General features: G+C 47.2%; 1 protein-coding gene across 10 annotated transcripts in view; it reads left to right on the plus strand.

The window, feature by feature from the left end:
- The window catches only part of PAPPA (pappalysin 1), a 383667-nt gene that overhangs the window by 282644 nt on the left and 80083 nt on the right, over nucleotides 1–20940 (plus strand). For all 10 annotated transcript variants that reach the window (XM_072025100.1, XM_072025099.1, XM_072025103.1 and 7 more), the window contains 2 exons: nucleotides 8349–8477; nucleotides 10086–10177. In XM_072025100.1, coding sequence (XP_071881201.1) covers nucleotides 8349–8477; nucleotides 10086–10177 — 221 coding nt within the window. The remainder of the gene's footprint in view (nucleotides 1–8348; nucleotides 8478–10085; nucleotides 10178–20940) is intronic.

The following is a 20940-nucleotide window of genomic DNA, read 5'->3' on the forward strand; positions in this document are numbered from 1 at the left end:
GACTTTGCAAATCGTACCCCACTGAGGGTGTGTGGAATTGGACACCCCAAATTACCAGCCGCTACTTAAAATACTGGCCTTGAGAGCTTGGTGCAATAAACCAAATCATTTATTCGCAGTGGTACAGATTTTTTTTTTAAATGTAAGACCAGTTGCAGATGTAATGACAATAGAGGAAATTAGCTCATGATGGGATTTTAGAAAGAGGCTAGTGGAAATATGTTCAGTAATGTTCAGTTATTAAACCATTAAAGATCCCACTGGAGACCAGCTAGTAGGATTTCTCATAATCTGAAGTGGCTTAAAGCAAAACACAGAGCCCCTGAGGAGGGAAATGACAAAATGTTCCTTTGGAATAGTCACCTCATCTCCTCGCACATCTCTGTGGGCTCTGCTCTGCGGCATGCGTGGCACCACATACGTCTCTGACATACGCACGTGGAGGCACAGGCCCCTTCACTGGTCCCAAGGAGCAGCGTTTTGGGAGGACGCAGCCTCTGTGCCCGTGCCCTCTGAGGCCAAGCTTCAGTGAGGAGCACTGGTAGAGGTGGAAGCCGAGAAAACTGCAAACATCTGTGCTCGCTCGGGGCCCAATGTAAGCCTTGCTGAAAATAGACGCAATAACTTCCCCTGGCTGCTGAAACCTCTGGAGCAGGCACTGCAAGCGGCTGCTCCCACGGCTGGGTTTACCCTTTCGAGGGGATTGCACAGGAACAGGAGGGTAGTAAGTCCTGACAAGCAGGTCTTGGCTCAGGCCTGTTGAGAAGTCCTGGAGGTCACTCTGGCTTCAGAGAAGCTGAAGGACATTGTCCTGCCAAGCTGAAGACCCTAAGCTGGGAGAAACCTTCCCGTGAGGAGAGCTGAGCCTGGCGAACCATCAAGGAGCTGAGGGAGCTGCCGAAACACCCCAAGGTCCGGCCATGAGGTATCGGCATGCCAAGGGGTGGCTGCTGGGCTCCCAGCCCTGTGCGTGCCATGCTCCAGACACTTGTGCAACAACGTGGTGTGTGCTGCTGCTGGAGCCCCCGGGGCTGCTGCTGCTGTGGGGAGCTCACAGCGGCTGCACGGTGCGGCCCGGACGTCGTTAACGGGCCTGAGTAATCAGGCGCTGCTCATCGAGAGGCACGATGCAACAGGCAAGGGTTCGTCGGTGACGATGATGGCCTTTACAGCAATTAGCCTGTCCTAACCTGCCTGCCGGTGCACCGAGCACAGTGCCCTGGGGGGGTGGATGCTGGCCGCGTTCCCTGGAAATCAATAGCGATGTGCTGATTTCCTGCCACCGAAGGAGGGCTTTCTGTGGGTCAGGGCCCACATCTTTCCCTCCTCGGTCCCAACGTCAGAGCCTTCCCTCCCGCAGCGGCCAGGCCTGAGCTGCCCATCGAGAAGTGCTCCTGTCTCAGCCTAGGGTCTGATCGCAGCCGTGAGGAACTGAACAAAACAGATTTTCCCCCTCCTTCCCTGCTTCTAATAGCAACCAGGTGCTCCGACACTTAACCTGTGTACTGCCATGAAATTGCCTGTCTGGTGCAAACACCCACGTGAGGCCCCGGGCCCCTAGCATTTACATTACCCTGGTGTTTGTAACCCAATCTGATTTAGATCCTGCATCTCTATCATCCACTTGAAAAATTCGCATGGTTGTTTGTGTTGTTGTTGTTCAACCAAGGAAGTCGAAAACTGACTGTTGAAGTTTATTTTTTTTTCTTGTAAGAAGAGAAAACAATGATCAAGAAATATCTTTCAGGCCTTGGCCACAAACTTTGTTTTTTATTAAATGTGCTACTGTGTTTTAAATTGGTACCAGGGCAAATACTTGGACGATTATATCAAAGCCTGCTGGAGTTAATCAGTTGCATGTATATCTATATGTTTGCTACTTTACAAACTTACGATTCTCGCATGAAGGACAGAAGCAAGGGTTCTGTTTGAAGACAAATGTTCAGCGTGCCCAAGGTCCTAGCCAGAGCTGGGATTTGGGAGCTGTGTGCTGTGGGGAGCTGGTCGGGGCAGCACGTGCCCATGGGCACAACTCAGGGGAACAGGCCTGCAGCTCAGCTGCTGGGGGTTAAACCCAAGGGGTCTCACTCCAGTCTTTAAAACTGCTTCTGTTTTCTCACTTACACCAGTGTAAGCAAGAGCAGGGCTACATAGTTAAGTGGCTATTCAGATTTTGTTGAAGTTATGAGAGGTGGTGGTGACTTTGGTTCGTGGAAGTATTTTGTGGAGCAAAGGATATTGTCCTTTTTCTACCAGATTTGATTGCTCAGCCTGTGACTTCAACCTTGAATGCATGAGGTCCTTCTGGTGTTGCAGAAATGGGTGAGGTGGTTATGTTAGGTGTTACTGGAAATGCCTTCTTCACACAGCTGGAAGCAGAAATTGAATTTGGCCATCATCTTGATGCACCTGCATTGAATGGTGAGATGCTGGCCTTCAGGTAGCTAAGCAATCTCATAGCAGAAAGAGTTCACCTGTGATTATCTGTTCAGGCCCGATGCTGCCCTGTTGTTCTTCCCTGGAAAAGCCCAGTCCATGTTTAAGCAAGGCTTGGGAGCAGAAATCCACCATCCAGTCCCCATCCTCACATCCAGACAATGGGCACTCACTTGATACTTCCACTGCCCTGTTTCGGTTTGCTCATAAATGAGCAAATCATAAAAGAAAGCTAGAGGGCACAGAGCAAACCCACTGCCTCTGTTGGGACCTAACTTATCAGGGGTAGAGTGAAAAGCTTCTCCAAGGCTGCTTTCTAGGTATTTATGTCTTCTGAGTCAGCCAGAGAGGGCCAGGAGCCTTGTTCTGAGGCCTTTGCACCTGCCGTGTTGCTGGGCTTATCCAAACAGCCAGAGATCGGAGTGCAGCTGAAAAAACAGCCCGTGCAAGAGCTCTGGATTTTTGCCGTCCTTCTTTTGTTTACAGGATCCCACCCCTCCTTTCTCCCAACTGCAGAGTCGGGCAGGAATTCTCTTCATTATCTTCTGCCGTGCTTGTCATGCCATTTTTATTAAAAGGAGGAAAGGCAAGGCGAGGGGAGTGCGTGTGAGAGAGAAGAAGATGAAAGAACGGTCCTATATAGACAGTCAATGGCAATGCAGGAAAAAGGAGGGCAGCCGGGGAGCGAATCTGTCCTGAAATGACCTCTTCCCCTGAGTTGTTCTTTATCCGTTGCTTTTGGAGCACCTGAAGGCGGGGGATCCTGCAAACACCACGGTGGCATCACTGAGAGGCAAAATCCAGCAGAGGTTCATGAGCAGCAGTGACGGGAGCAGTGCTCAGCTCCTTGGAGCCAGAAGCAGGGTGCCTAGGTCACTGCGTGGGGCTGAGAGGCTCCAACCATATCTGAGCGGTGAATTAGTCAACATTTGGGGTATTTGGGACCTCTGTAGATGACCTTGGGTGTTTGGGTGCCTGTGCATGACTGTGAGCAGCGCAGGGAGAATCGACTGGACAGCTCCAGGCTGCGGAGAGCAGGACTGGAGGCAATGCAGACCTTCAGCTCTGCTGTGCATCCTCATACTCAGCCCGCTTAGAGCAGCTGGTCGAAAGCATTGCAACCACTGCCAATGGGAGTTGTGGCTATTTGCTGCCAGCAGATTTCCTGTTTTGCTCAGGGAGGCTTCCTTGCTAGAGAAGAAGAGCAAAGGCGACGGTGTTAGAGGGACACGGTGTTAGAGGGACACAGTGTTAGAGGGACACGGGGATTGTTGGCAGACCAGGCTCACGCTGGCTGCAGAGAGCTGTTCAGGAAACGCTGTCTTTTGGCTCAAGGCTTTGGAGCCTATTTAAGACCAAAGCAAGATGGGTCCTTTGCAAGGATGCTTGGGATGCAGGATTTGCGTGTTTCACATAACAGTTCCTCTGACAGACATAATTTAGCTGGAGATGCCTAAGACCTTGTCATCTTGTCCTTAAATAACAGGAACACTGTCTGCTTTCATTGCTTTATGGCCATTTGTGTTTTCATAGGGCAGAAACTGGGATCAGCCCTAAGGATATTTTCAATTTTGTTGGAAACAGGAGTCTGTTCTGTTAAAAAAAAAAAAAAAAAAAAAAAAAAAAAGAAACTTTATGCTCTTATTTGTAATAGGAAAAGCCACTATGGTAGGGAGAAGGGAGCAGGCCACTTGCTTTCCCCCAGTGCTTTCACTGCATCTCAAGAGCCGTACCATGTCCTTGGGTGCTGCAGCCCTACCATGGGCACAGAGCTGGTGGGACTGTGTCAGCCCTTGCAGGTCTGCTGGCACTTGAGGTTCAGCAGGGCATCTATATTGCACCTGTAAATCCAATCATCCTTTAAACCCACCTTGGTCTGAGTACAAAACTACTTCCCAGAGGTTCCTGGTTTACAGGAACATGCAGTCTGAAAGCAAACGTCCCTCACCCACAGGACACAGCAAGTTGAACTCAACTGCCTGGCCTCTGCAGAGAAAACAGGAAAAGAATTAGAAGGTTTTATATTTCTGACCCTGGATCTGTCACTTGCCACAGCAGACAGAAGAGTAGCCCTCATGGTATTTTGCACGGCACGCTCTAATTCCCCCTCTAAGCAGAGGGCTTGAGTCATTGCTTTTTAATAAGACTGCCTCCCCACGGGCGGAAGCTGCAGCGATCAATGCGGCTTACTCAGTTCTCGAAAAGGTCATTAAAAGACCATAGATATAAATTTAAAAGAGTGTTTGTTCACATCCTTAATGTTAAAGATGTTCTTCTGTCTCACTTCCTTAAGCAGCATCGCGTGAAGGCGGCGCGTGTCGGACCTGGCTGACAGCGGAGTGGAAAGAGCGTGTTATCGCTCTCAGTGCCATCGGCTGCAAGGGCAGGCGGGAGGGAAAATTAATGGTCAAAATCTTGCTTTTATCACCGCTTGGAGCAGCACTTGTCTTGCTGACATCTCCAGATAGAGTCTGTAATATTGACCTTGGTGCTCCATAACTATATAGGAGAGAATAAATTCTCTTTTTTTTTCCCTTCCTTCCTGCGCTTCTTCCTTTCTTCCTCACTCTGGTACTGGGTTACTGCCCTAAGTATTGCACCTACCTTCCCTTTAGCAGGTATATTTTTCTGAAATGTGGGTACTGTGAAGGAATGCTAACAATCTGAGTAGCTGCAGATGCCATACATTTACCAGGTCAGACAGTCAGCTGCCATCAGGGTTTTGCTGCTGGTTGCACTGGGCCAGGGTGAGCTGAAAGCTCGGTGGCTTGAGTTTGAATTTCTGACGTGACTTTTTTGCCCCAGTCCAGACAAACCTCCAGCTGGGGCTGCGTGGTGATGCTGGAGCAGCCGTGCTCCCCCTTCTTATCTCTGCCAGCCATTCTCTGGGCATGGCGGGTTGCTTTGTTGGTCCTGCCCTGGCTGTGACAGCCTGGAGGTTGTGAAATGCGAGGTTGCTCTCAGCTGGGCTGTCCAGAAGGGGAGCAGGGATGAGGACGGTGATGGTTCATGCCATGGCTGCACGGGGCACTGTCTCCCATTCCTGTCTTTGTTTTGCAGTGCCTGTATGTCCCTAAGCATTCGTCATCGTCTTTCTCTGTATTGCAGCCTAAGACAAGGGTATTACATTTAGAGCTCATGGGGCATTGTGAGCACAAATCAGCAAGTGGCTATTTTGTACCTGAGATTTGTAGAAGTAAGGGAAGCCAGGCTGCACACATACTGAAATGTATGAGTAAGGCATCGGATATTTTGCTCACTGTATGTTTTTTTGTTTTGATTTGTTTTGTTTTTAATTATTTTCTGTCACTAAACTGTAAGGATCCCAAGCCTGTGAAGGCATAGCACTTCTCCAAGAGCATTGTGTTCGCAGCAGGCTGCAGCTGGGATCTCCCCTCGCCAGCAGGGAGCAGGTGACAGGATTAGACCACAGTGCTTGAAGTCATTCTTCTCTGACGTGCGTAGCATGCTCTCTGCAAATGGAGTTGTGTGTTCACAGCCCATATAAGTAAATACGCCAGAGCTCTCCCCACCTAATAGCATTCATTTCCAGTTTTCTGTCTTATTCACCCACATACACATTCATCTCCAATCACCTAATAATTCATAAACACCATATTCTCCCCTGTGCTTAATTTAGTGCTATATCTTCTTCCATTATGTTCTGCCAACTTCCCACCCTGTACATAAACAAATGTGAACTTTTCCTGTTTTCGGTTTGCTTACATGTATACACAAGCATACACAAACACTCCCACACACTAAAACACGCTCGCAGAGACACACTTTCTGCTGTGAGCTGAATGCCTGTCCATCACCTGTTGGTGGAAATCATACGCAAAGTCAGAATTTGAAAACTTCTGCAAGTGTTTGACACTTGCGCATGTCATCGCAGTACATCGGAAAACACTGTTGGTTTGTTTATTTTGTATCTGTTATAGCTGCCTGAACTGTTCATTTGTATGAAGTCTTTTCTAAGAATTGAACTTTTTTGTGGTTAGCAGATATTCAGTGGCAAAATCTAAATTTTTGCAAATTTAGATTTTGTTAATCTTGTTAATCTTAAATATTTTATGGTTTTTAGAAAGAACTTGAGAAATAACCATCCTTTAATAATCAAAGTTTGCCTCTAATTGCACTTTATCGGTATATATCAGAAGCTTCCCATCTTAATCAGTGGTTTTATCCAGGAGGGAAATCTAGAGGAAGCCCCCAGTATTATGCATCAGTGTGTGTTTGGCCGCTGAAGTTAGTTCATGTCATTTCTTTTTCTGGTTGGCTCTTAGGACCATTTTATTCAGGATATTACTAGGGTGGAAGATTGAGAATTTTCACTTTAATTAAATAAACACTTATACTAATATCTAGGTGGATATCTCCCCGATCTGTAGAGCAACTAAGATCTTGCTGGTGCTGCCTGAATTCTCTCAAGTTTACCTAATAGGCACTACAGGCTACTGCTGACAGGAGTCGGGTGAAGAAGCAATAAGAAAACACTTGTGAGGTGGTTTTGTTCCACTGCATTTTATCCCCAATTTAAAGTGCGGTAACAAAGAATTGCATCCCTGTGTTGTAAGCACACAGAAAGAGCATTGTTGAAAAATGTAGTGTGTAGTACTGGAGCTTAAGTCATGCTCGTTAATTTAATGAATGTTGTAAGGAGGTAGTTATTTCGCGAACTTGAGTATTTCGGTAACTACAGTCCATTGATACCTACTTCAGCGGCTTGTTGCTCTGTGTAGCAGATATATCTCTTCGTAGTACACACTTCATTAATACACACTTCTGCCCAAGCTCCTGTGACAGAAAGACATCTATATTGCTCTCGGTAATTGGGGCAACACGAGCGCAGTGAGTAGAGGCCTGGCATGGGTTAGGAGGGAGCCGGGCTGCGGTGTGGGCTCTGCCAGCAGCCTGATGGATGACTTCAGGCAAATCGTGTTGCCTTCCCTGCTCCGTGGCTTTACAAATCAGCACAATGAGGCTGATAGTAATGAGGTTCTTTGTGGAACGTTTTGAGTTCTGATAAAGTCAAAGACATTGTTCAAGCTAAACTATTATATTAAGCTTTTATTATTTTTGTATTACACATAAAATCACTTCTCATTTACTGATGCACGGGATTTAAGCGATTAAGGTTTTGCATAAATACATAGCAGTTTGATAATTCTTTATGTGAATGTTTAGATGGCAATGCCATGATCTGGTACCATGGTTCAGATCCTATATTTGCGCTGTCCTGGAGATGAAGAAACCTTTTAAACTCTACTGTTCTAATACCCTCACAAAGTAGATAACACATTTATCTGTCACTGAAACAGCCCTGGTCCAATTCTGTCTTAAATCAAAAGGTAAATTCCCACTAGCCCCACCTGAGGTTGGACTGAGCGTGGGGCTGGTGAGGAAGTAATTAATGTTTGCAGAGTATCTGGAGTTCCTTGAGCAGCACCGACTTGCAGGTGATGCCATCCCTGCTGTGGAGGGACAGGAGCAGCAGTGCCCCGAGGCCGAGCACACAAAGCCTGGGGCTGGTTTCTGAGGCGCTGCTGCCGGTCTGTAACTCTGGCACCACACCACTCGGCGCTGCACAAGGCCGGGCCTAGGCACCAGCGCCCCAGCTTGCATGGTTGTCATCAACAAGTAGTTATACGTCAAATAGCCAAGAGTTGCACCTGTTTGTGCTCAGAGCTGGGCCTAAATCAAGCATGGACATACAGGGTGCTGACGGTGCTCACGGCAAAGAGGCACCCCAACAAAACTGTTCCCATCAAAATGAGGTAGGAATGTTCTGAGGGCCTGACCAATCTAAGACTTGTTTTTTTGGTGGCCAGCCCCCATTTCAGTAGCTCCTTCTCCACCCTTTGTTACTGCCTTTGATGTACAATCACTTAGTGTTTCCCCTTGTGTTGCAGGGAACTGAGCGACGGGACCACGTACACGTACCAGGTCGTCATTGTTTCCGGGGCAGAGGAGAGCGAGCCTTCCCCCGCGCTTGTGTATATCTCTGGAAGTGGATACTGCGGAGACGGGATTATCCAAACGTAAGTCTGGAGCGAGCAAACAGATAAATCTGAGCACATCTACTCAGCCAGGATCTGAGACTAGAAAGGAAGTGATGACCTCTGATGTCTCCTTAGCTTAGGCCGGCTCTCATCTGTAGATAATGACTCATGTGCTTGATGATTACCAGGATGATGACATTTAATTGGAACTTAGGCCCTGCTATCCTGGCACCAGTAGATACAGACAGAGATACAGATAATGGAGTCCAGACAGCAGGATCGATATGAAAGTATGCTATATGCTGTTTATGCTGTTTGTGTATGCATATTGCATATATATATACATTTGTATGATATTTCCTATGTAGAGCATTGCTAGAAAAATTCACACTGTCTTTGGCGCTGTTGTTACACATGAAGCCCCATGTACCTGGCAGCTGGTGGGCAGGGTAAAACCCCTGCTATCTGGCCGGCCGGGTTCCTGATACATCCTCTTGTTCGACCGATCACTGGAGCTGGGATGCATTTGGAAGTGATAGACTTGGCCTTAGAGAGAGAGCGCTGGGAATTGCGTGTGCTCGGTCAGCCCCTCCCTCTCACCAGCTGCCAATCCCCAGACCACTGAAAATGTACAACAATCATTCACAACTATGTTAGGGTTTATTCTTTTACTATGTTGGACCTTAAGGCCACCTGCTTCAAAGCTTCCTGGCATTAGATAATTTAATTATTTACATGATGGAAGTAACAACAAGCAAGTGCTTAATCCAGACAGTATTATTTTCTTAAATAATGCTGATCAGCAATCACACAACACAACTCTGTCAGATGATACACCTGGCAGCAAGTATTTGCAGGATGAGGCCCAACAGGCAGGGAAATCAAAGAGAACAATCAAACAACATATAAATCCAGGGCAGTCTTGGAGAGAGAGGTGGAGAAAGACAGATTAATTTTGCTTTCCATAACTTTTCTCCTACTGTTATGTTTGCACATTCCTAAAACATCACTTGTGGCTTTGCAGCAAGCGTCGAACAATAGCTGAGCTGCCTCAGGAGCGAGCAGGAACCAGACTGTGTCACAGCTTGGTTGGTTGTGGCCCCACTTGCAGCTGTGGCAGCCCCTTTCTCATCTGGTTCGCACTCTTCTCCCCGCGTGCCTCTGCAACAGTGTGGTCTGGAGTAAGGCAGGACCCCATCCCCAACACCACCCTGCTGACTGCTCCCCTCTGAGTGCTGTCACCTGGAATAGCCCAGCACTGGGCTTCATACCTTGTTATTCCTGTGCTGGGGTCACAGGCTGGCCTTTCCAGATTTAATACAAAGGGTTTCAGAGATTACTGTTCTCTTTCTCCCCACCTGCTGAGTTGCAGCCGCACCAGCTATGAAGGAAGTTGCTCATATCCTCATCAGAGAACAGCAAGTGGTATCCACATGTGCAGGAGAGAAGTGGCCAGGCAAGCTTGTGAACCAGGAATGATGAAAGTCAGGGCTGGAGGAGGAAGGGAGAGGAGTTTTCAGGGTTGGCTCATAACGCTGCTGTACTGGATTTCAAGGCTTTGGGGTTCTGCAGAGGGGTTACAGCGATCATCGGGATGATGCCATTTGCCATCTGACTCCTTTTTGCTCGTTTGTGCCCTGCCTGCAGAGACCTGGGGGAAGAATGTGATGACATGAATAAGATCAACGGTGATGGCTGCTCCCTATTCTGCCTGCAGGAGTTATCCTTTAATTGCATCGGTAAGTCTGTCTCGGAGCCTTTCCACTCACGGTGGGCAACAGCTCTACGCAAAATGCAAGGAAAAATCAACAGCATTTTCAGCATTTCCAGATGAAGAGTTGTCATGGAAGAGGGAAAAAAGGTGGAATTTGTACGTCTGAAAGGCGAACATATCTTCCCAGCTTCTGGTCATTTTGATGGGAAATTGGTTCTGCTGGCTTTGAAACAGCCTCGGACTTAAGGCTAAGTCAGCCATTGTGGGACTGATCCAAAGCCCATTGAAGTCAGTGGGTGGCTTTCCACTGGTTTCAATAGGCTTTAGATCTGGCTACGTGAGAAGACATGAACTGATTTTTTTCTGGTAAACAGGAGGAGGAGTGAAAGGGGAAGGGACTGAGACCAGAAGCAAGTCCAGCTGAGGTCACACCTCCTTTGAGTTGCAAATCAATATCTGAGGATCAAAGGTCTGGCTAATCCCCTTTTTGAGAGGTGAAAACTACTTAATCAGATTTCATTTGCAAGCCTGGTTTGCTCTGATTAGCAAAACCTGTAAGCACAATGGCCGGAAGATGCTCGAGCTATCTGGGATAGCAGGGCTGCAGTTGTGAGCTTTACATATTTATTAAACTCTCTAGGAATGCTGGGGGCAGAGAAGGGAAAAGACCAATTTATGTAGCACCTTGTGTGGGGCAGTTTTGAGTTTTGGGATTGCATTTCCCAAACTGGACTCAGCAAGGCCTGGAGAAGGATGAAGCACGCAAACCTTCTAAAACCAAAGTTAATGTTTATGAAGGGTTGGCCTTTTCCCAAGAGGTTTAACAGATTCCTTATCTAGATCAACCAAGAAAATACTCTAGATGGGACAGACAGTGATCCCATGCCTGCAGCTCAGGGCATTGGTCCTAAACAAAATAATACAATGTTGGCAAGACGGAAATTTGCTCTTTTTGGCAATCTGATGATTATCTCTTGTGGCTGGAGCAACATATAAAGGATCTCACAGGCAACACGTTTCCCTTGGGTGGTAAGCTGGGGACTGCTTGTCTCAACTACTACATTTTTACTTCAGCAGCCCACGCAGTGAGACTTGAGGCCTGATTTGGTGATGTACTTATTTCCATATGTAAATCACTCTATTGAAATTTGAGAATATTTACGGTCAAGGCTAATTGTGACAATTGGTGGTCTTGAAGTCACGTTTGTGTTTCAAGTAACTTGCTGAATTAGACCTCAAACACTGAAAGAAATTAGTCATAATATTTTGAAAGTGAAATAAACACTAAAGCAAATGTTTTGGATTCTCCAAAAGCCAGGCGTAGTCCAAGGCTGGTTGTGGCAAGGATTTGAGTTGTAGTTGTACAGCTGCATGTGTCTCACCCTGCTCAGTAGCAGGCCTGAGTTGCCTGGTCCAGGTTGGTGCTTTGGCCACATCCCAGCTTTACGTTAGGACATCAGCCAGGTCCTCCCCTGTACTCACTGGTTCTCAGGGAAACCAGGCTGGGTGGGCTGGGCAGGAGCTGATCGTGTTCCCAGCATGTCCCCACACTGGAGTCCTGACCCTTGGAGCACATGGCAGTGTTGTGACAGGTGAGTGCAGGACCCTGTGTGCGTGTTCATCTCCAGTTCCAGCTGCAGAGCTGGTTGTGAGTATGGAAAAAACCTGTCTGACAGCAATGTGACTAAAATATGAGTAATTGCCGTATAAACTCAGGTAATTCTATGTCATCACAGAGGGAAAGTTTTTTTCAGGTTTGCTTCTGTTGAAAAGGAAAGGGGAATCTAGGGGTAACAAGTTGTTTGGGTTTGATGAGCTTCAGGAGGCTGTGGTTTTGCACAGGTCCTGCATTACAAAAGTGAATGAAATCCAATTGGTTGTTTGTGAAATCCCAAAAGTGAGGATTTCTGTCGGTGAATCAAATTAACTAAATCAGTGGCAAGGTGCATGGGCCCAGTCTTCAAAAATGTTTCATTGTATGACTGTACAACTGTGGTAGTGTGACTGTTGTGGTGGTGATGGCCTCCGTGTGCTGGCAGGTCTGTGGGAGCAGACCGGCTGCTGTTGTGTTGGGAGGTGTTGCCTTCACCAAATCCCTGGGAAAGGTGCAGGCAGAGAAGGAAATACGTGTGAGACAGGCCCTATTGGACTCTATGGGTGCTGGACTGTCTTGAATTAGGACAGTAAAAAATAGAGAGAAACTGCTGCTGAATCTTTTGGGCAAATGAAGAGCACAGCTTTTTATTCTGTTTTAACATAACAAGCATTAAAGACTTGTGAAAAAGCATAAAAGTAATGGGGAAGTGAGTGACAGGACTTATTACATAATAATAATAAAGAACAGAAATTCATCATTCTCCATAATCTAATAATATTAGTCTGGGTCCTCTGTCTTTAGCCAAACAAAAGCCTTCATTGAGACTGGTGGGATGTTTTCTTGGAAAATACAGAATGGTTGGGCCCCTGTTTGAGGAGGAGACAAAAATAAGTGTAATATATTTCCATGTTTATGAGGCTGACATATGTTATAATCCTGTAGGACAACAAGTAATTATTTCAGACAGTGTTATTTTTGCAGTGATGTTGTAGTTGTACTATGTAGCCTTTTAGGGCCCCAGGAATCACTCCTCTTCACCAAAGAATTCAGCGAGCCTCAAACACATGTTCAGAGGCTTTGCTGAATTGGGGCCTCAGGGTTTGATCTTGCAAATGTTTCCTTCCAGGCTTGTTTCTGAACTACCACAAGGCATTCTTTAGACTTCAGCAAATCTAACCACAATAGTGAATGCAATGCTTGTCACAAATTGTCTGCAGGATGGGGTCCCACATGGCAGAAAATAATCGCTAAACTTTTGGGTTGCAAAGGCAAGACCGAAGGGGCGTCACCAAGGTCCCGTAGCAGGAGGTTTGATAGCAAAGCCCGAGTGGGCTTCTCACATCCACAGCAGAGACCTCACGTCACCTCCTTTGATAGAAGAGAAATACAACAGAACAAGCAATCACCATAAAGCTTTACATTTAGAGCCATGAATCAGAGAATAATTTCGGCTGGAAGGAGTCTCTGGAGGTCTCCGGTCCAAGCAGGGCTAACTTCAAAGCTAGATCCAGCTTCAAAGTTGGAGCACATCGCTCAGGCTCATGGCCAGCTGCGCTGGCTATCTCCAAGGATGGAGGCTGCCCGTTTGCAGGTGTCCTTCTGTCTCTCTTGCTCTGTCTGCCTTTTAGGATCATGAGGTTTATGTGCTTTTTTTTTATTGGTCCAACTTTCCATTGAATAAATGGCAGAAGGCTCTCAAGACACTTTGTGCTAGTGCCTGTAATAAAATTAGACTTTTTTTTTCCTTGGTTTTGTTTTCCCTCCTCCTTTCCTCTCTAATCAGATAACAGGGGATCAATCTGCTCTGCCACGGGAGGAGGGGCGCGGGGGAAGGAAGGAGGGAGGCAGGGAAGAAAACTGTGTGGTCTTTACTGTCAGGCTGTCCTGGCCTTCTCTGAACACAAAGCCGAGTAAAAGAAAACAGATAAGATTAATAGCGTTTTCTTCCTGCAACATGCTGAAGAGCGACAGTGAGATTAATTAATTAATTAATGAAAGCATCTGGCAGGGCTCCTTTTTTTTTTTTTTTTTTTAAGTCCTGTGGTACACTCACCCTTCCCATCCTGAAATTTATCATCTATACTTTTTTTTTTTCCCCTTGCTTAGCAGATTTTGCATATTTTATCTCCTCTGCCCAGAACTGGGTCCCACGGGGAAGTCTCACTTTGCCTTTTGATTCGTAGGAGAGCAGCGAGTCAGAGTCTTGTCCGCTGTGACGGATGCGCCCCTCTCCTACCTCTTGGCTGCTTTCCTTTCACCTTGTTCTTATTCACTCCTGGGACACCTGATTTTTGTGATTAGTGAGGATCCCAGCCAAGTTCAAGACAATGAATCCCATGTAAAACGGGCCCCGGTCACAAGAGTTATGATTTGCAGTTGTGTGAACCCAGAGCTTTTTAGCACTTGATCTGTTCCCGGCGGACTGTTGAGAAATGGGTGTCTAACAAGCAGCTGAGCACCTTGTCCTTGGTATGCACTCTCCCACACACAAACACCGTACACATGCACCCAGATATATGTGCGGACATTGAAAAAGAGCGCTGCTTTCATTTGCATTCCTTTTGTTGAGTGTGATGTGCATTATGCATTGATTTAGCTCTCCAGTGCTGAAGAAAGAGAAGGATATAATAGAAAAGATGCAGAGATCAATGTAAAAGAAGGGAGGGGGGGAGAGATTAATATGAAAAGAGATGAGTAAAGACTGATAGACGCATTGAAACCCGGCTGGAAAGTAGCTGCAGAACTTCTATCTCGCCTTAAGTTTGCCTGGTAATTTATGGGGTTTGCAGTCACATCTTATTGGTGTTGTTATTGCCGTACTTTATCTCCTTTGCTTATGAGGGACTCCTCACGAAAGGCTTTGTGCAGCCAGGCAGGGCAGCACTGCCTCTGCCTTCGACGTGTGAGCAGTCGCGCTGAGGAAGGCGAGCTTTCCAGCGAGGCACATGTTTCCGTGGGTTGTTGGACGGGGGCCTCTGGGATGTGAAACACAAAATAAAGGCACAGGGCAGAGGAAAACAGAAAATAAACATATCTAACTCTTGAATTTACCACCGATTTCTGGCATGCTCGCAGCATTAGTCACCAGTGGTTGTTCAGAGAGAAGTATGATTTTAATTTGACAACGCTCTGTTAGCACCTTTTCTTTTGCTTCTGCTTGGCCCCAAATGTTTTTCTGCTACCTCACAAATCTGGATCTGTCGTTCTCCTCCTCAGAGGCCTCTCCCTCCAGCTGTGAGCCTTACCTTTGTGGGAGCTCTATCCTTTACCTCTCCCATTATCCATAAATTAAGCATAGCACTTTCCCCTAATCTTATTGTTTGGAGGGCTGCATTGCATTCAGGGAAATGATTAATATTCATGAGCTTGCTATCTCTGTTTGGTGCATAATCCTCTGGGGAAATTGCAGTGTTAAATGAGTGACACAAACCTAATTTTATATGTCTTTTCTTTCCTTTCTTTCTTTTTCCTTTTTTTCCCTTTCTGACAGAGGAGTAATGTGCTTAAAATAAATTGATGGATGACCATCCATATTCATTGTGGGCATGCTTTGAGAGCGCGCCTCGCTCCCAGCCGGGCCCCCTCCCCTCCTCATACCCCTGCACGGGAACACGGCTTTGACTGCTGAAACCGCAGCCCCATGAAGCAGCAAATGGTGTATTCCCCCACAAACACCAAATAGGCCCTGGCTGGCCCCACAGAGGGCTCTCAGCAGAACAGCAGCACGGGAGAAACCCAGCCGCCCGGCGAGGGAAGCTCAGCATCTCACAGGACATCAATAAGAGCAGAGCATTGAGCAAGTAGCTTGGGAAAGAGTGCTGTCGATAAAGAAGCTGAGGATCTATAGCAGGATTTCATAACGGATAGCAATTAATTTACTGACTGGAGCTATTCAGATAATATTTGTGTGAATCCTTCAGCTTAAGGCAAATACTTTGAAGCTGACTGTTTCCTGCAGCTCATGGGAGTGTGGCTACATGTTCCAAAATGTCTAAGCACTCATTTGGCAAGTTAGTAACTTGCCAAATAACAGCATCGTCATAAAGTCTCTTAAAGTGATTTTCAGACTGTCATCATTAATAGTGCCGTCTTAGCAGGGCCAGCTGAACCACAGAGAAGAGAGCGCAGGCATCTCAGGCAGCAAAATGCTTTTTTGTGGGGGAGAATGTGGGCTGGGGTGGCATTTGCCTACATTTTTCTCTCGGCCAGTGACTCCAGCCCAGCTCAATCCAGCTTTGGTGTTTAGGACACGGCTAGAGTGAGAGCCCAGCAGAGAATTGCTCCTCTGCTTGTTGCATCCCTCTCGCATTACTCTCTTTACGGATCAAAGAGGCTTCCACGGCTGGTCATGCTTCCCTCCTTAGAGCATCCTCCGTGACTCAACAGCGGCTTGCTGTGCTCAGAGGATGATGCTGAGCACAAGACCTGCCTTTGCAATAACATCCAACCACACACACAAACAAGATGTTTGTTTTCCTTAGTGAGTGGCATCAAAGTTGTGTGCTGTGTTTTGTTTTGTTTTGTTTTTCTCCTGGGCTCCTTCCCAGCCTCTGAAGCAGGCGGGCCAGGTGTCACAAAGGGCCGCTCCGGCCAGCCTTGTTGTGGTTGTAGCGGTTGCTGCTTTGTGCGACAGAAATCTCAAGATTTTCAGTTGAACAGTCTCCAAGCGTAGCTAATAAGCCCATGCAAGTCTGAGGAAATACTGGAGTATTATCAGCACTGCTTTTCTGATTTATTCGAACGCACAGAGAGCGAAACAAGGGTAGGTGGAAGAGGAGGCGCGTTGTAGTGCTTTTCTAACATGCCTGGCGTGGGGGGAAGGCCGTGTTGGCTCCCGTTGGCTATCCGCAGAGCAGATAAGGTCTTCCTACCACTGCCAGCAATGCAAAATATCCTTTCTCTTAAGTGACAGAGGCTTGTATTCTTGGAGGTGAAATATCAAGTTTCAGAGCCGGGCTCTGTGAGCGAGTTGTAATTGTATCTGTCTGCAGCACGCAGATCAATTGCATAATTATTGTGCTCTGACCGCTATATCATACCGATGAGCCGAGTCACGCCAGACAAAGGACAAGCCCAGGAATGTATTTCCACAAAGCAGCTGAATTACCAGGGAGCTGTGCTCTGCAAGCGCGTTATATCGGCCCCGCTAGGTTCAGGAGATGCTCAGACATGATTGTCATATTGTACGGAAAACAGCCTCCTGCGAGGCCCCTGGATGTTCCGCAGTAGATTGCAACACCCACGTTTACTTCATTTCCAAGGTGTCTGCTTTATTTCATTGAAGAAAAACGTCACAATTTATTGATACGCAACTTTATTCGCAGAGGTCTGCCCGAGCTCTGCACGGTGGTTTTCCTCTTTGCAAATCAGGATATCCAGGAAGGAAAATAGCTCTCGACTGTTTTAATGCAGCAGGAAGTATCTCTGTCTCTGGCTTCTTCAGTATTAGAGAAGAGATCAGCAGATACCCTGGCAGCAGGCCACATTACTCACCCTGTTCCCACTGAAGCCAAAGGTGAAACGCTCACCGAAACAAATGGTGCAGGTTCTGCGATCACTCAGCCACTGGTCTCGTGTGAGCTGCGCTGGAGTTATTCCTGCTTTTGCAACAGAAACCTCTGGGTGCTTTTCTTCTCATCTGTGGACACAAATACCAGTGCTGGAGATGCTGATTAGGTGACACGGGTAAAATCCCACTTCTACAGAAGCTGCTGACTACGGCGAGCCTGTGATCTGACCCTCACCACAGCCAAAAGGGCCCGCATGCCTTTGCCTCCCTGCAAGGTCTGAACAGACCTTTCAAGGGTTAAAATGTGAAGCTCACTCTGTTCCAAGAATTTGTTACTCTGAGACAATGCTTCTGCATTTTTGTGTCCCCCCCTTTTTTCTTTTTTTATTTTTTTTCTTTTTCCCTCGGACGAATAGTTATGTGGCATGAGGCTTGTTATAGTTGGAAGCATCCCTAAGTAAACAGCTGAGCTTAAAAATACTTTTTTTTTTTTTTTTTTTTTTTTTTGTCTGGCCTTTAAAAAAAATAATTGTAGTTATTGCACAAAAGAAGACTATGCTGATGCCAATCACTGCATCCTAGCTGAAAACAGGAAGCCGCCCCGAGTGTCTGTCCCCAGCACTTTGACCATGCAGCTCGGACATTAAAAGCCTCATCGGAGGATGTGCCCTGTGCTATGAAGTGGATCTCTTTATCTCTCTCTCTCCCTCTCTCTCTCTCTTTTTTTTTTTTTTTTTTAATGAGGTGGAAGGCTGCCTATCGCAGATAAGTGTATATCCTGCATGTCTGCTTCCTGATGCGTTTCAGACTTGATTTGTGTCACTTGTTTTTTTCTGGCCTTGCTTTAGGCAGGTGATGGGGAGTTACCTGCTGGCCCTGGCAGGGTCTGGTGGGTGCTCCCTGGCCTCTCCCCCAGTCCTCTTCCTTACCTGGTGCCTCTTTTATCTCTAAGCCCCGGAGGGGCTGTATTTTGGTGCAAAACGCTGTGTTTTGCACTGGCTTGAGCATCTTTAAGAGGCAAGGACAAACAGAGCTCGCATCATTTTCTGTGCAATGCACAATAGCCCCACAGTTGTTCCAGATCTTGAAGTCCAATTACAATTGGCAATTTTAGAAAACAAGCCAGGTCTTGCTGATGTTTCCCCCACAAATCCCCCTTCTCCAGGTTGATGGGTGCCATGGTAGTGTTCAGAGATTCTCAGGTGTGACAGATTTCTCTGCTAAACCAGAGATTTCTTTCTTCCACTAGCCTAAAACAGGGGCAAGAGAGGGACTTTGGTTTGGCTCTGACGTTTCGGTGCCTTCAGTGATGGCTTTGTCAGGGGAAAGGAGCTCTGACTGCCTGAATGAATACACGTTCCCCGAGTTCAGCTCAGGATCCTTCAGCATCTGTTGTCAGTCCCCGGGGACGCTGTCTCCTGCTGCCAGGTGCTACGCCGGCAGACATTTTTCTGTTCTAGGTTTAAGCTGGATTTCCAGGCAACTGTTTTTTAATTTTTTGAAGTCATTCTCCTTGAGGACAAATCAGACTTACTTCACGTTCTCTTCCTCCATACATTACTCAAATCAGATTCGATTTTAAAGTGAGAAGTCCGCAGTATTGATGAACGTATTCCATGGCGTGAGTGCCCAGCACATCACCATGGCCTTCATCAGGTCTTTGTATCCTATAGAGCTCTGTGGAGACAAGAATTAGATTGTATTATCAAGGCCCTGGATGCATTTAACGTAACAGTAGGCAACAAAAGATCAGAAAAGGCCTTCTGCACCACTGTGGAAATAAAGATGCTTGCTGCTGCTTACTGGAGATACACCACTCCTGACACTGCCCTCCACAGCTCTGAGCCTGTAGGACTCTCAGATTCAACTGATCTTTCACACTGCTGGTGGAAAGGGAAGAAGCCTGTTAGTTTATGTTTTGTGAGGGCAGTCTTTGGAAAAAACAATCTGGTTGGTTTTCACTGTGCTTATAAGAATGTGAAGCCTGACTTCTAACCTACCAAGCATCCCATCCCAGATCAGGAGTCAGAGCTGGTGCTCAGCACCTGCGGGAGGAAGAGCTGGCTGCCGTGGGCTGTATGTGGGCTCTTCAGTCCCCTCGTCAGTGCCTGGGAAGGATTTGGAAAAGTTCCCGTCTTTGACATGACTCTGAACAGGGGACCTGTCCCCTTTCCCCCACCATCTTTCACAGCACACGGAGGTGAGCAGGTACCTCATCTGCTCTCGGTTTTTGGGCATGCAGCCATGCAGCCAGCAGACCTGGCGGCAGGGTGAGTGGCCATGCAGGTCAGTAAGGCTTTGTTAAGCATTTTTAGGCAGTCTCCATTTAATTCAGACATCTCAGTCTCTCCATTCGGTTCCTCCCTCGGGTTTTGCAGGCTCCGAGCAGACAGATTTATTGGGGTCTTAAGCATAATCAGGAACAAATTAGCCTCTGTTAGGATCACACACTGGCCTGGATCACAGCTATTCAAGGGCTGCCTTCCCATCCATGTGCGCATGAATTAAGTCATCTGATTGGAGTAGGTCTTGAGTATTCTTTTATCCCAAACACATGATCTTATCAGAAGCCCATTACGTTTATCATCGCATTAGGAGGGAACATTTGGAGCCAGTGCAGGAGTATGTTGGCTATATAAATGTTGTGCTTACTTCAGTGCCTATCGTGAAAATAAGTCCGTGCTTCAGGGAGGCAAGGGAAACACTGTCTGAATGTGTGTGCCTAAAATTAGGCTGTGAGTTTCTGGGTGTGTGTTTGCATCGGTGGGGTGGCTGCATCGGGGATGTGTAAAGAGAGCGTACATGTGTTTGTGTGTCAGTGCTTCTGTCGGTGTGGGTGTGTAGCAGGATGTATTTGGGTGCCAGTGTGTGTCACTGGAAGTGTCTATCTGACTGTGCATCTGTTCGTGGTCTGAAGGCTGGGTCTTTTTAATATGGTAGGTCTTTTGCTTTTCCTTTTTTTTTTTTTTTTTTCTTTTTACGGAAATAAGCCTCTTTTCATTAAATGACAAAGAAACTCTTTTTCCAAAAATAGATATTTTCATATGTTTGGGATTTGTTTTTGAGGATTTTTGATTGCTGACCGCAGTCTTCCCAGAGCCGAGCGTTTCCCAGAGATTTCTGCTGAGGCTCTCGCTCAAAGTGGGACACAGAGCTGCGAGGTGGGAGAGCTGCTTCGCTTCATCCCCCTGTTCCTGGGCACAGCAAAGAGCTGCCCTACACTTTGACAGCTCTCTGCAGAGACACGCAGAGCAAGAGATGCTTACGGATAAGGTGAGGGGAACCAAGAGCTAACCTCCGTTACACGGAGCTCTGCGCCTTCCTTGGGCTGACCAGGCCCAGGCCGCATCTCTCCCATCCCACACTGCTGTGGTGGTGGGCCAGCACCAACAAACCCTGTGGAGCAATAAGGTGTGCAGTGAGGATGCCCAAACTGGGGCTCTGAGGGCACACACGGTTCACGAGCAGTTCCCGTGCCGTGTTCCCAGCAGGGCCGGTGTCGGATGATGGGCAGCAGGGCCCTGCTGGCATCAGGAGGAGGCTGGGCAGCGGGGCCACTGGGGCCGGTCCTGCTGGGTTGCATTAGAGCCCATCTGCACATCCACCCCGGCCCTCTCCCACCGTGGAGTAATGGGGCACCCTGGGGAGCCATTGTCAGCCTCGCCTGTGAAGCTCTCCCCCC

The sequence above is a fragment of the Anas platyrhynchos genome, chromosome 18 (assembly GCF_047663525.1).
Source record: "Anas platyrhynchos isolate ZD024472 breed Pekin duck chromosome 18, IASCAAS_PekinDuck_T2T, whole genome shotgun sequence".
Taxonomy (NCBI): Eukaryota; Metazoa; Chordata; class Aves; order Anseriformes; family Anatidae; genus Anas; species Anas platyrhynchos.